General features: G+C 46.0%; 1 protein-coding gene across 4 annotated transcripts in view; it reads left to right on the top strand.

Moving 5' to 3' along the window:
- Positions 1-14,932, top strand: part of COQ2 (coenzyme Q2, polyprenyltransferase) — a 39,922-nt gene that overhangs the window by 9,067 nt on the left and 15,923 nt on the right. For all 4 annotated transcript variants that reach the window (XM_056568724.1, XM_056568725.1, XM_056568726.1 and 1 more), the window contains exon 4: positions 14,165-14,286. In XM_056568724.1, coding sequence (XP_056424699.1) covers positions 14,165-14,286 — 122 coding nt within the window. The remainder of the gene's footprint in view (positions 1-14,164; positions 14,287-14,932) is intronic.

The following is a 14,932-nucleotide window of genomic DNA, read 5'->3' as shown; positions in this document are numbered from 1 at the left end:
GGGGACAAATTACGGACGGCTTACACGACGTTCCTGGGTGATCCAAGGGAGGTTAATAGACAGGCTTGGCAGCAGGCTCGCGGCGGAGCCGCGCGTCAGACACGCCGGCAAATGGCTCCGCCTCCAAAACTCACTACACACATAGGGCTGCCGCCGGAAAGCCCTGTGTGTATAGTGAGCAAGGGATACGCAGCGTATTTCCCGCTGCTGCCATAAATTTTGCGCAGCATCAAATACCCTGCGTATACGCCCTGTGGGAATGCACCCTAAAAGATTCTGCTGGGCGTTCTGTCAGTGACCCTTCTATTGTTATGACCATGTTGAGGGATTATTTCCAGGCGCTTTATTCTTGCCCCCCGGCTTCGTTTCCCCCTTTGAGGGACTGGTTAGCTGAGGCAGGCTTACCAAAATTGTCTGATTTCTTGAACTCTGATGTTACTTTAGAGGAATTGCAGGCAGCAATTAAAGGGGTATTCCAGGAAAAAACTTTATATATATATATATATATATATATATATATATATATATATCAACTGGCTCCAGAAAGTTAAACAGATTTGTAAATTACTTCTATTAAAAAATCTTAATCCTTCCAATAATTATCAGCTGCTGAAGTTGAGTTGTTCTTTTCTGTCTGGCAACAGTGCTCTCTGCTGACATCTCTGCTTGTCTCGGGAACTGCACAGAGTAGAAGAGGTTTTCAATGGGGATATGTTTCTACTCTGGAAAGTTCCCGAGACAGGTGTCATCAGAGAGCACTTAGAAAGAAAAGAGCAACTCAAATTCAGCAGCTCATAAGTACTGAAATGATTACAATATTTTACAAATCTTTTTAACTTTCTGGAGCCAGTTCATATTCATATATTAAAAAAAAAGTTTTTCCCTGGATAATGCCTTTAAGTCTCTCCCATCCGGCAAAGCGCCGGGGCCAGACGTTTTCACAAGTGACTTTTATAATACTCAACGTAGAAATATCCCTGTCCCTTTTAGTACTCTTTAACTCTTACCTACATGGCACGGTCCCCTCTACTAACATAAATACTGCATACATAAAAGTACTTCCATAACCAGGAAAGGATCTTTCCTCTCCTGACGGTTATAGGCCCATTTCCCTAATCAATGTAGACTTAAAGTTGATGTCAAAGATTATGGCTGACCGTCTGGCCGTGGTGCTGCTGCGCTTGATCTGGCCTGCTCAGGTGGGTTTTGTACGGGGGAGGGCAGAGGTGGCAAACATTAGAAAAGTGCTGGCAGTCTTGGATGATGTTCAGATCCATCCGGCGCAGCACCCATTGCCTGCTAACTTATCATTAGACGCCGAAAAAGCTTTTGATAGCATACGATGGGAGTCGCTGTGGAGGGTTCTAGATGCTATGGGTTTTAATGGGGCCGTCTCCACCTATGTGCACTCACTGTATGTCTCTCCCCTAGCGAGGATCCATCTCCCTGTTTTTTTGTCCACCCCTTGAACACCTGGTGGGGCACATGGCAGGGTTTCCCCTTTCACCCTTTCTATTTAATTTAGCTATTGAACCCCTTTCCAGGGTCCTGCAAGCTGACCAGACGATTAAGGGAATAAAGGTAGGGTCCATGACTGTGAAGTCTGCATTTTTTGCGGATGATATTCTGCTCTTTTTTGTCCAACCCAGTGGATGATATTGGGAGGGTATTTGAGATTTTGACAGACTTCGGTCAGGCCTCGGGATTTAGGGTAAATGCTACTAAAATTGTATTGCTAGATATACAGGGTTCCTTCCGGAGACTTGACTGAGAACGGTTAGGGATTCCTATTAAAGGGGTTATGCACCATAAGGTGATTTTAGTACGTACCTGGCAGACAGTAATGGACATGCTTAGGAAGAATCTGCGCTTGTCTTGGGGCTAAATGGCTATGTTGTGAGATTACCATAACACTGTGGCTAGCTGTTTGTGAACTGGTATTTCCTGTTTGACTTTTCTTTTTTTCTTTTTTACTACAAATCCCACAATTCCATTTTCCTCCCTCCCACACATCAGCCACCCCACCCATTGAAACATAAATGAGCTGCATCCATCCAAAGACCTGTGGTTTTCAATCAGGGTGCCTACAGCTGTTGCAGATTGATCTCTCTCCCACCAAGTGATCCCTCCACCCATTGAAGCAGACAGGCTCCCTGTCATCAGCTGACTAGTGAGTCAGGTCTGTGCCTCATTGCAACCTGGGAAAAATCTGAGACAACAGTAATTTTGTATTCTGTTATAAATAAATATTGGAGTGAAAATCACAGAAGAATTGTGAGAAAACCGTCACACACAGGTACAGACACTATATTATGAACTACACTAACTTTACAGCCCTTGTAGCATAGTCAAATAAAAAAAAAATACTGGAATACCCCTTTAAGGTATCCTCTTCCTCCATAAAATACTTAGGGATACAGTCATGGCCATATTTCACAGTAGGTACTGTGTTCTTTTCTTTGTAGGCCTCATTACATTTTCAGTAAACAGTAGAATGATGTGCTTTACCAAAAATCTCTATCTTGGTCTCATCTGTCCACAAGATGTTTTCCCAGAAGGATTTCGGCTTACTCAAGTTCATTTTGGCAAAATGTAGTCTTGCTTTTTTATTTCTGTGTCAGCAGTGGGGTCCTCCTGGGTCTCCTGCCATAGCATTTAATTTCATTTAAATGTTGATAGATAGTTCGTATTGACTCTAATGTTCCCTGAGCCTGCAGGACAGCTTGAATATCTTTGGAGCTTGTTTGGGGCTGCTTATCCACCATCCAGACTATCCTGCATTGACACCTTTCATCAATTTTTCTCTTCCGTCCACGCCCAGGGACATTAGCTACAGTGCCATGGGTTGCAAACTTCTTGATTAATGTTGTGCACTGTGGACAACGGCAAATCTAGATCTCTGGAGATGGACTTATAACCTTGAGATTGTTGATATTTTTCCACAATTTTGGTTCTCAAGTCCTCAGACAGTTCTCTTCTCCTCATTCTGTTGTCCATGCATAGTGTTGCATACACAGACACACAATGCAAAGACTAAGTGAACTTCTCTCCTTTTTATCTGCTTTCAGGTATGATATTTAAATTGCCCACATCTGTTACTTGCCCAAGAGAGTTTAAAGGAGCATCACATGCTTGAAACATTCTTATTTTTCCACAATTTTGAAAGGGTGCCAATAATTTTGTCCAGCCCATTTTTGGAGATTGGTGTGACATTATGTCCAATTTGCTCTTTGGTTTAGTTCCAATACACACAAAGGAAATAAACATGTGTATAGCAAAACATGTGTTGCTGAAAACCTTTTCTGTGAGAAATACTTCATTTTCTTGAAAAATTGCAGAGATGCCAACATTTATGGCCATGACTGTACATATATGCTGCCTCCCTAGTTCCTTGCATTCTCTCAACTATGAGCCACTTTTTCAGAAAATTGGGATGGAACTTGGGAGATGCATTACTCTCCCACTTCCATTTCTAGCTAGATGCCATTTGCTTAAGATGATGAGCTTTTCTAAATTACTTACTAAATTACCTAATACGAACTTTGCCATTGTTGCTTAAGCATGACAATGTAGACTTGCTACAGAGAGGGTTCACGAAAATGATATCGGCAAATAAAAGGCCCAGGATTGCATAGAAAAAACGAATGCTTCCTAAATTGCAGGTAGGGCCACACTTTCCTGATATACGCCAGTATAATTTGGCTTGTCTATTACGCCATAGTGTGGATTGGATAAGAGAATCATGTGGATATTCTAATGTGGATCTGGAGGTTCAAATGGTAGGACAGTGGTCGTTGGTCGTTGGTCGCCTTGCTCCACACCCAATACTCTGTGTTGCTACCTATGGTCAAACACAGCATACTGTTGCGTGATACTGTTTCTGCATGGAAGGCTTGTAGTCTAGCCACGGGCCTACCTTTCCAAATTAGCAAACACATGCCATTATGGTCGCATCCAGAATTTTCAAGTCATCAGGCAAGTCATCAAAATGCTCTGTTTCAGGTGTGGAGGGAGGCGGGAGTGTTTTTAGTCAGTCATAGTCTCATGTCATGTAAACTCAGTATAGTTTAGGCCCTCAACATTTTCTACAATACACACAGCTATTGTCTTTCTTATGACCTAGATTGAGGGTCCACGTCTTTCGAAGTGTCCTTGTCCTCATCCTCTGTGATGCATTCTCTTTCTTACCTGTACTGGAAGATTAAAAGGAAAGGTAGTGAAGCACTAGGGGCTACCTTATTTCGTTATTGGGAACAAAATCTGGGGAAGGATGAGCTTAGTAAACCTATACTAGAAGGTTGGATGAATGTGAGGATGGTGGCAATATGGAAGGTGTGGAGGGAGACTCAGTTTAAGGTGATTCGTCATGCCCTTTACGGTTTCACTCTCCCTCGATCGGACACTTGAAAAGTGCCCAAATTGTGGATTGAGATGGTCTGATTTATTACATGGCCTAATAACATGTCCGAAAACGAATGCCTTCTCGGTCTCCTTATTTCCATTATTGAGGACCAAATTAGGGCTTGACTTACCGATAGACCCCCTCCATGATACTCCTCTATGCCCCACGGCCAGGTGCAACATTTACTTTGCTGGGACATTTATTCATTTTAGTGGGAAAGAGGCGTCTCTTGGCACACTGGTTGACAGCGGAAGTGCCCACTGTTGCTAAGGTATTGCGGCAGATGCGACGTCTCCATTTTGATCATATTGATAGTGATAGAAATGCTAAAGCATTCTTTAAAAAGTGGAAAGTTTCAACATTTATATCTGATGCAGAGATAGCTATGGTGGTCGCTCCCTTTTGCAACACCACATGGTTTCTGCGTAAGTCAGTAGCGGGTACCTTGGGTAGACTAGCTATAGCGTAGTTAGTCTGGTTCTCATGTATGGGCTGATATAGGGGCTGACAAGTCATATTATGGGACCTACTGATCTGGGGGCCTGATGTCTGATGTTCAAGCGTTGATGTTATTACTTGATGTACACAAAGAGATTGTAAAGGTGGAGGGAAGGGAAGGGGGGGTTGGGGCGTTATGTGGGGTATTTCCAGTTATCTTTGCCCACTGGCTTCTGTTTTTGTAATATTTCTCCCGATGTATTTTTTATGTTATGATCTGTTATAATGAACTAATAAAAAGAATCTAAAAAAAAAATGTAAACATAATAAATATAAATAAATTTGGTATTGGTGCGTGCGTAATTGTCCGAAGCATTAAAAAATAACATTATATATTGTCACGCTTCGGCTGGCAGGAGGTGGATCCTCTGTGCCAGAGAGGGATTGGCGTGGACCGTGCTAGTGGACCGGTTCTAAGTTACTACTGGTTTTCACCAGAGCCCGCCGCAAAGCGGGATGGTCTTGCAGCGGCGGTAGTAACCAGGTCGTATCCACTAGCAACGGCTCAACCTCTCTGACTGCTGAAGATAGGCGCGGTACAAGGGAGTAGACAAGAGCAAGGTCGGACGTAGCAGAAGGTCGGGGCAGGCAGCAAAGATCGTAGTCAGGGGCAACGGCAGGAGGTCTGGAACACAGGCTAGGAACACACAAGGGAACGCTTTCACTGGCACGATGGCAACAAGATCCGGCGAGGGAGTGCAGGGGAAGTGAGGTATACATAGGGAGTGCACAGGTGAACACACTAATTAGACCAACTGCGCCAATCAGCGGCGCAGTGGCCCTTTAAATCGCAGAGACCCGGCGCGTGCGCGCCCTAGGGAGCGGGGCCGCGCGCGCCGGGACAGGACCGACGGAGAGCGAGTCAGGTACGGGAGCCGGGGTGCGCATCGCGAGCGGGCGCCACCCGCATCGCGAATCGCATCCCGGCTGGAGGCGGTATCGCAGCGCACCCGGTCAGTGGATCTGACCGGGGCGCTGCAGTAGCGAGGATGTGGCGAGCGCTCCGGGGAGGAGCGGGGACCCGGAGCGCTCGGCGTAACAGTACCCCCCCCCCTTGGGTCTCCCCCTCTTCTTGGGGCCTGAGAACCTGAGGACCAGACTTTTGTCTAGGATGTTGTCCTCAGGTTCCCAGGATCTCTCTTCAGGACCACAGCCCTCCCAATCGACTAAAAAAAATTTTTTCCCTCTGACCGTCTTGGAGGCCAGTATCTCCTTAACTGAGAAGATGTCAGAAGAACCGGAAACAGGAGTGGGAGAAACAATTTTGGGAGAGAAACGGTTGATGATGAGTGGTTTAAGGAGAGAGACATGAAAGGCATTGGGAATACGAAGAGAAGGAGGAAGAAGAAGTAGATATCCGCACAGGCACAGTAAGGCGTGGAGAAGCAGAGTTGACATCAAGAACTGTGTCACCTTTGTGCGGAGTCAGCGTACGTCTTTCCAGGCGGGGAGGACGGATAGGACAATCCTTCAGGAAGTGTTCGGTACCGGCACAGTACAGGCAAAGATTCTCCATGCGGCGTCGTGTCCTCTCTTGAGGTGTCAAGCGAGACCGGTCAACTTGCATAGCCTCCACGGCGGGAGGCACAGGAACGGATTGCAGAGGACCAGAGGAGAGAGGAGCCGGGGAGAAAAAACGCCTCGTGCGAACAAAGTCCATATCCTGGCGGAGCTCCTGACGCCTTTCGGAAAAACGCATGTCAATGCGAGTGGCAAGATGAATGAGTTCATGTAGGTTAGCAGGAATTTCTCGTGCGGCCAGAACATCTTTAATGTTGCTGGATAGGCCTTTTTTAAAGGTCGCGCAGAGGGCCTCATTATTCCAGGATAATTCGGAAGCAAGAGTACGGAATTGGATGGCGTACTCGCCAACGGAAGAATTACCCTGGACCAGGTTCAGCAGGGCAGTCTCAGCAGAAGAGGCTCGGGCAGGTTCCTCAAAGACACTTCGAATTTCCGAGAAGAAGGAGTGTACAGAGGCAGTGACGGGGTCATTGCGGTCCCAGAGCGGTGTGGCCCATGACAGAGCTTTCCCAGACAGAAGGCTGACTACGAAAGCCACCTTAGACCTTTCAGTAGGAAACTGGTCCGACATCATCTCCAAGTGCAGGGAACATTGTGAAAGAAAGCCACGGCAAAACTTAGAGTCCCCATCAAATTTATCCGGCAAGGAAAGTCGTAGGCCGGAAGCGGCCACTCGCTGCGGAGGAGGTGCAGGAGCTGGCGGAGGAGATGATTGCTGAAGCTGTGGTAGTAGCTGCTGTAGCATCACGGTCAGTTGAGACAGCTGGTGGCCTTGTTGCGCTATCTGTTGCGACTGCTGGGCGACCACCGTGGTGAGGTCGGCGACAACTGGCAGTGGAACTTCAGCGGGATCCATGGCCGGATCTACTGTCACGCTTCGGCTGGCAGGAGGTGGATCCTCTGTGCCAGAGAGGGATTGGCGTGGACCGTGCTAGTGGACCGGTTCTAAGTTACTACTGGTTTTCACCAGAGCCCGCCGCAAAGCGGGATGGTCTTGCAGCGGCGGTAGTAACCAGGTCGTATCCACTAGCAACGGCTCAACCTCTCTGACTGCTGAAGATAGGCGCGGTACAAGGGAGTAGACAAGAGCAAGGTCGGACGTAGCAGAAGGTCGGGGCAGGCAGCAAGGATCGTAGTCAGGGGCAACGGCAGGAGGTCTGGAACACAGGTTAGGAACACACAAGGGAACGCTTTCACTGGCACGATGGCAACAAGATCCGGCGAGGGAGTGCAGGGGAAGTGAGGTATACATAGGGAGTGCACAGGTGAACACACTAATTAGACCAACTGCGCCAATCAGCGGCGCAGTGGCCCTTTAAATCGCAGAGACCCGGCGCGCGCGCGCCCTAGGGAGCGGGGCCGCGCGCGCCGGAACAGGACCGACGGAGAGCGAGTCAGGTACGGGAGCCGGGGTGCGCATCGCGAGCGGGCGCCACCCGCATCGCGAATCGCATCCCGGCTGGAGGCGGTATCGCAGCGCACCCGGTCAGTGGATCTGACCGGGGCGCTGCAGTAGCGAGGATGTGGCGAGCGCTCCGGGGAGGAGCGGGGACCCGGAGCGCTCGGCGTAACATATATATCCCGTACGGTCAATGGTGTTAACGTAAATAAACTACCAAATCACAGAATTATGTTTTTTATGTTTTTATAACATCATATCCCAAAAAAATTAAGTAAAAAGTGTTGGAAAAGTCCGATGAATATCAAAATGGTACCGATACAAACAGCAGATTATGGCCCAAAAAATTAGTCCACCCCGTAAATTAGCATTTTTTTTTTCAATTTCCCCATACAAATAATTATATATTTTTTTTCAGAGCATAAGGAAAAATACGAAAATTGAAGGAGTCATTACATGTAGATGTAAAAATAAGAGTTATGGCTATTATAGGATGAGGGGGGGGGGGGGGGGGGGATGAAAAAGTGCAGAAACTAATAAAGACCTTATTTACGTACTATTTTGGTTGAAATTATTTTGTCCACCAGGACAAGTGGTTTTTCATAAGGGACAAGTAGATTGTGTTCCGTTTGAATCCCTTGGACAAGTAGATTTTTTAAAAATTTTCACACCCCTGGGTGTTCACGATAGCTTATTACAGATGTATTTTTACATTTGTATTATGGCCGCAAGTCCTGTCCCTGACAGCTGTCAGTTGTTTTCAATGGGATTCTGAGGCATCATGCCCACTGCAGAATTTCCGTGGAGGAAACATTTTTATTTATTCAACTGAATTCTGTGTGTACTGCAATGCCCTCCTAGCACAGATTGATTTCAGCACTGCACACAAAAAATATATTTTTTTAACCCCTTAAGGACCAGGCCCATTTTGGCCTTCTCTGTGATGCACATCTGACCACTGTCACTTTAAGCATTAATAACTCTGGGATGCTTTTTCTTTTCATTCTGATTCCTAGATAGTTTTTTCGTTACATATTCTGCCTTATGCTAGTGGTAAAATGTTGTTGATACTTTCATCATTTCTTGGTGAAAAATTCCCAAAATTTGATGAAAAAATGTAAAATTGGAATTTTTTACACTTGCATGTTCTTGTAGACCCAGTTTTTGAATTTTTACAAGGGGTAAAAGAAGAAAAATCCTCTCAAAATTTGTAACCCAATTTCTCTTGAGTAAGGAAATACCTCATATGTGTATGTGAAGTGTTCGGTGGGCGCAGTAGAGGGCTCAGAAGGGAAGGCGCGACAATGGGATTTTGGAGAGTGAATTTTTCTGAAATGGTTTTTGGGGGCATTTCACATTTAGAAAGCCCCTATGGTACCAGAACAGCAGAAAACCCCCACATGGCATACCATGGAAACTACACCCCTCAAGGCATGTAACAATGGGTCCAGTGAGCCTTAACACCCCACAGGTGTTTGACGATTTTGTGTGGACATCAAGTGCTCTGCTGGCGCACTACAATGCTCAGAAGAGGAGGAGCACCATTGAGCTTTTGGAAAGAGAATTTGTTTGGAATGGAAGTCAGGGGCCATGTGCATTTAAAAAGTACCCCGTGGTGCCAGAACAGTGGACCCCCACATGTGACCCCATTTTGGAAACTATACCCCTCACAGAATTTAATAAGGGGTGCAGTGAGTATTTACATCCCACTGTGTTTGACAGATCTTTGGAACAGTGGGCTGTGCAAATGAAAAAATAAATTTTTCATTTTCACGGACCACTGTTCCAAAAATCTGTCAGACACCTGTGGGACATAAATGCTCACTGTACCCCTTGTTACATTACATGAGGGGTGTAGTTTCCAAAATGGGGTCACTTGTGTGGGGGGGTCCATTGTTCTGGCACTATGGGGGCTTTGTAAACACACGTGGCCTTCAATTCTGGACAAATTTTCTCTCCAAAATCCCAATGGTGCTCCTTCTCTTCTGAGCATTGTAGTTCCCCAGCAGAGCACTTTACATCCACATATGGGGTATGTTCTTACTCAGAAGAAATGGGGTTACAAATTTTGGGGGGCTTTTTTTCCTATTTTCCCTTGTGAAAATGAAAAATTTAGGGTAACACCAGCATTTTAGTGAAAATTATTTTATTTTTTTTATTTTCCCATCCAACTTTAATGAAAATTCTTCAAACACCTGTGGGGTGTTAAGGCTCATTATACCTCTTCTTACGTTGCGTAAGGGGTGTAGTTTCCAAAATGGGGTCACATGTGGGTATTTATTTTTTTGGGTTTATGTCAGAACCGCTGTAAAATCAGTCACCCCTGTGCAAATCACCAATTTAGGCCTCAAATGTACTTAATGCGCTCTCACTCCTGATCCTTGTTGTGTGCCCGCAGAGTATTTTACGCCCACATATGGGGTATTTCCGTACTCAGGAGAAATTGCGTTACAAATTTTGGGGGTCTTTTTTTTTCCTTTTACCGCTTGTAAAAATAAAAAGTATGGGGCAACACCAGCATGTTAGTGTAAATACTTATTTTTTTACACCAACAGGCTGGTGTAGCCCCCAAGTTTTCCTTTTCGTAAGGGGTAAAAGGAAAAAAAAGCCCCCCAAAATTTGTAGTGCATTTTCTCCCGGAAATACCCCAAATGTGGCCCTAAACTGTTTCCTTGAAATACGACAGGACTCTGAAGTGAGAGAGCGCCATGCGTATTTGAGGACTAAATCAGGGATTGCATAGGGTTGGACATAGGGGTATTCTATGCCAGTGATTCCCAAACAGGGTGCCTCCAGCTGTTGCTAAACTCCCAGCATGCCTGGACAGTTAGTGGCTGTCCGGAAATGCTGGCAGTTGTTGTTTTGCAACAGCTGGAGGCTCCGTTTTGGAAACACTGCCGTACAATATGTTTTTCATTTTTATTGTGGGGGACAGTGTAAGGGGGTGTATATGTAGTGTTTTACCCTTTATTATGTGTTCATGTAGTGTAGGTAGTGTAGTGTTTTTTTAGGGTACATTCGCACTGGCAGAGGTTTACAGTGAGTTTCCCGCTAGGCGTTTGCGCTGCGGCGTAAAATTTTCTACAGCTCAAACTTGAAGCAGGAAACTCACTATAAACATGCCCGTGTGAATGTACCCTGTACATTCACATGTGGGGGCAAACCTCCAGCTGTTTCAAAACTACAACTCCCAGCATGTACTGACAGACCGTGCATGCTGGGAGTTGTACTTTTGCAACAGCTGTAGGCACACTGGTTGGAAAATCTTCAGTTAGGTTCTGTTACTTAACTCAGTATTTTCCAACCATTGTGCTTCCAGCTGTTGAAAAATTACCACTCCCAGCCTGTACTGATCGGTGAAGGGCATGCTGGGAGATGTAGTTATGCAACAGCTGGAGGTATGCAACTACAACTCCCAGCATGCTGAGACAGCTGTTTGCGCTTTGGGTATGCTGGGTTTTGCAGTATCTGGAGGGCTACAGTTTAGAGACCACTGCACAGTGATCTCCAAACTGTGGCCCTCCAGATGTGCAAAACTACAAATCCCAGCATGCCCAGACCGCAAACTGCTGTGTGGGCATGCTAGGAGTTGTAGTTTTGCAAGATCTAGAGCGTTAAAGTTTAGAGACCACTGCACAGTGATCTCCAAACTGCAGCCCTCCAGCTGTTGCAAAACTACAAATCCCAGCATGCCCACAGAAAACAGCTGTCTGGGCATGCTGGGAGTTGTAGTTTTGCAACATCTGGAGGGCTACAGTTTAGAGACCACAGTGTAGTGGTCTCAAACTGTAACTCTCCAGATGTTGCTAGGCAACTCACCGGCTTCCGTAGGATCCAGGGAGCTGCCTGCCGTCCTCTTCTGCCGTCGATCGCCGCCGCCGATGGGTAAGTGGACTTCGGCGCCTGTCCTTGTCGGTTTCCCAGTTCTGCCTAGCCTGGGTGTGCAGAACGGGGAAACCGAAAGTTAACCCCCCCGATCTGCTATTGGTTGTCGCTTCTGGACGACCAATAGCAGGGATAGGAGGGGTGGCACCCCTACCACCTCACTCTTATCCCTTCAGGGGGATCGTGGGTGTCATGACAAACCCCTTATTTTCCGGGTCACCGGAGACCCATATGACCTGGAATCACCGCAAATCGCCAGTGTGAAATGACAAACCCCCCCCCCCCCTGGGCATTTGCACTGGGTGCCTGCTGATAGATATCAGCAGTCACCCCGGTCCGGTCCCCGCCCGGTGTGCGGTGGGGACCGAAATTCCCACGGGCGTGCATGTACGCCCTTGGTCCTTAAAGGGTAGCTCCCACCATCCTCTTTTTTTTTTTTTCTGTCCCTGCCTATTGCCCATCTATCCCTAACCCCCTCCCTGCCTTTATTTTATTTTTTTATTATCTTAAAAATGCCATTTTGTCTGCCTGGTAGTGTGCTCACTACCAGGCAGACTTCCCCAGCAGGCACCACGTCACTGATGCCTGCTGGGGGCCGAGTTCCGCCCATAGTTCTCCTGACAGGGTGCCTCCAGCTGTTTCACCACTACAACTCCCAGCATGCCCTGACATCTATTTGCTGTCAGGGCATGCTGGGAGTTGTAGTGGGGAAACAACTGGAGGCACCCTGTGTTGGAAGACACCCAGCCCCCGACCAATATCGCCCCCCTCCCCCTCACCTGTGCCGGACCATGAGCGGGGGTCCGTAGCAAGCAACAAGTGTATGCCCGGCTTCCTGTCATGCCTGTACACTCTGGAAACTGTCTCTATGTTTCTGGAGGATTGAAAGTCCTCCAGAACCATAGAGAGAGTTACCAGAGTGTAGGAGCATGACAGGAAGCCGGGCACACGCTTGTTGCTCAGTGTGTGATGGGCCCTCCTGTAAATGGCGCCCCCCTCTCTTTATAACGCGCTCCCGGTAATGACAGGACACAGCAGTGAGGAGGCGGCGTATCCCCATAGGAGCCACGGCTGTAAGGAGAGGTAAGAGCCATGTGCCTCCCTGCTGCAGGGAGAATATGCAGCAGGGAGGCGGCCAGTGTGAGAGTCCAGGGAGCCAATGCGCAGCCCTGGATTTCACTGTGCTCGCTCTCGCCTGTTTGATTGACAGGCGGGAGCGAGCACCGCAGTGACTGGAATTTCGACTCATTTGCCAGGTTCAAATGAGACGAAATTCTGTAGTGACGTCACTGCCGAATGCATTCGGCCACTAGGAGGGCGACCCCTAGTGGCCGAATTTAAAAGTGATTTTAAACTGGTTTAAAATCACTTTTTTTAATTAAACTATATTAGAGATATGTTGTAGTACTTAAGTACTACAACATATCAATTTTTTTATTTCATGACAGTGCCCATTTAAGTACCAGGGAGTGAAGGCGTACCAGTACACCCTTGGTCCCTAAGTGGTTAATCTATTCCACACCATGAGTTGATTAAAACAAAAGTAAAAGTAGCATCTGTTTTATATTATCTAATTCCTTATGATCCACAGCTGTTTTGGTTTCAATACTGCAGCAAAAGAGCATCCTATGACTATGTTGACATGCAGTTTTTATTTGGCCATTTATTGTCAAAATCTTTATTCCCTAATTATATCCCCTAACTACTCCTAACACCCCTCCTGCTCTAAAATTTTTTCCCAAGCATTAAAATGCTGTTTATCATACCTTTCCCCTTGCTCACATTGTGTGAGCTCCCGGCAGGAGAAAGTCGGCATTCCCCAGCAGGCACGAGAGCTGAAGCCTGCGAGAGCGGTGTCTTGCCATGCCCCGCACGCACTTCCTGAGTTTGGTCTCCTGCCAGGCTGGGAGGAGACCAAACTAACTGTTTGACTTGCGGCAGGGAACAGAACTGAGCCACCTAGTGGCCGTTTTTTCAATCACCTAAAAAACATAAAGGTTAAGAATTTTAACAGGAAGTAATTAACAAAGTGTCTTATAATTACATAAGGAACCATAAGTTAAAAGTTTAGTTTGGTGACAGGTACTCTTTTTTTAAATCCAAATGTTTATATAAATCAGTAAAAAATCTGACAATTTTTTATTTATTTTTTACCCATTATTTTTTATGGCTGAAAACAAATTAATGGCTAAATGGTTAAAATTGCTGTTGTTGTTTATTGATGTGTGCACTAATGGCAATTTTATTACTGAGTTCAATACAACTCAATTCGTTAATAAAAACAAAAAAACAAAACAAAAAAACGAGTAAAGAAATCCTTTTACAGACCCAAAATGGGCAGCATGGCCACAATCTGTTACATTGAGTGCTGCGTAGGCAGTCATTGCATGTCAGGTATTGCATTACTATTTGCATTTATTTTGATCCCTTTATCTAACACCATATTTCCTTCAAAGGTGGCAAGAACAGCTAATCGCCCAATTGCTGCAGGAGACATCACCCAGTTCCAGTCTTTGGTTTTCCTGGGAGGACAGCTTAGTTTGGCATTGGGTGTGCTTCTGTGTCTTAATAATTACAGGTCAGCACTTATTATTTCTTAACTGTCAAGTTGTATTTTTACATTTATTACTTAAAGGGCTGGGAATGTTTTAATAAAATATTTGCAGTATTTCCAGAGTACCTCCCAAACATTGCAGTCAAAGTTGAGGTTCCCGGAACTTAGTTTAAAGTGCTGAGGGCTGAAATGTCTCCACGCTCTGCCTTTCATTCTTATAGCTGCTTGATTGACAGTTAGCTGGAAGCCTAGCTCTGTTCCGAACACAGGGAAAGAGGTGGGGGTTTATTGCCAAGTATTCATAGAACTTGCCTAGTTAAAGTAGGTGTTTTTTCCTCCCCATATCATGCACACTCATCATCACTAGTCATACAGAGCCATTTGTTTCAGTCCAGCACAGCTACATCTTTGCCTTTGATTATTCTAACTTGGTCATGTGATCTCTAGTTTGACCAGCAGAAAGATACATGGCTTAATGTTTCAACAGGAAATCAGTCCTGGGTCAGCTGACTTTCTGTTAACTACAAGATGACTTTATCGCTTATTCGATCGCTCCTGCTAGATCACAGACCCCTTACAGATCTGTATACTGCAGCTATCTCTATGGGGCCAGGATATATAGTAGATATACACCTCTCCTGTTCACACATTGCATTTCTTGTAGAATCTT

Source organism: Hyla sarda, chromosome 1, assembly GCF_029499605.1.
Source record: "Hyla sarda isolate aHylSar1 chromosome 1, aHylSar1.hap1, whole genome shotgun sequence".
In the NCBI taxonomy this organism is placed as follows: domain Eukaryota; kingdom Metazoa; phylum Chordata; class Amphibia; order Anura; family Hylidae; genus Hyla; species Hyla sarda.
The sequence above is the reverse complement of the archived record's forward strand: the minus strand, read 5'-3'. Positions and strand labels throughout refer to the sequence as shown.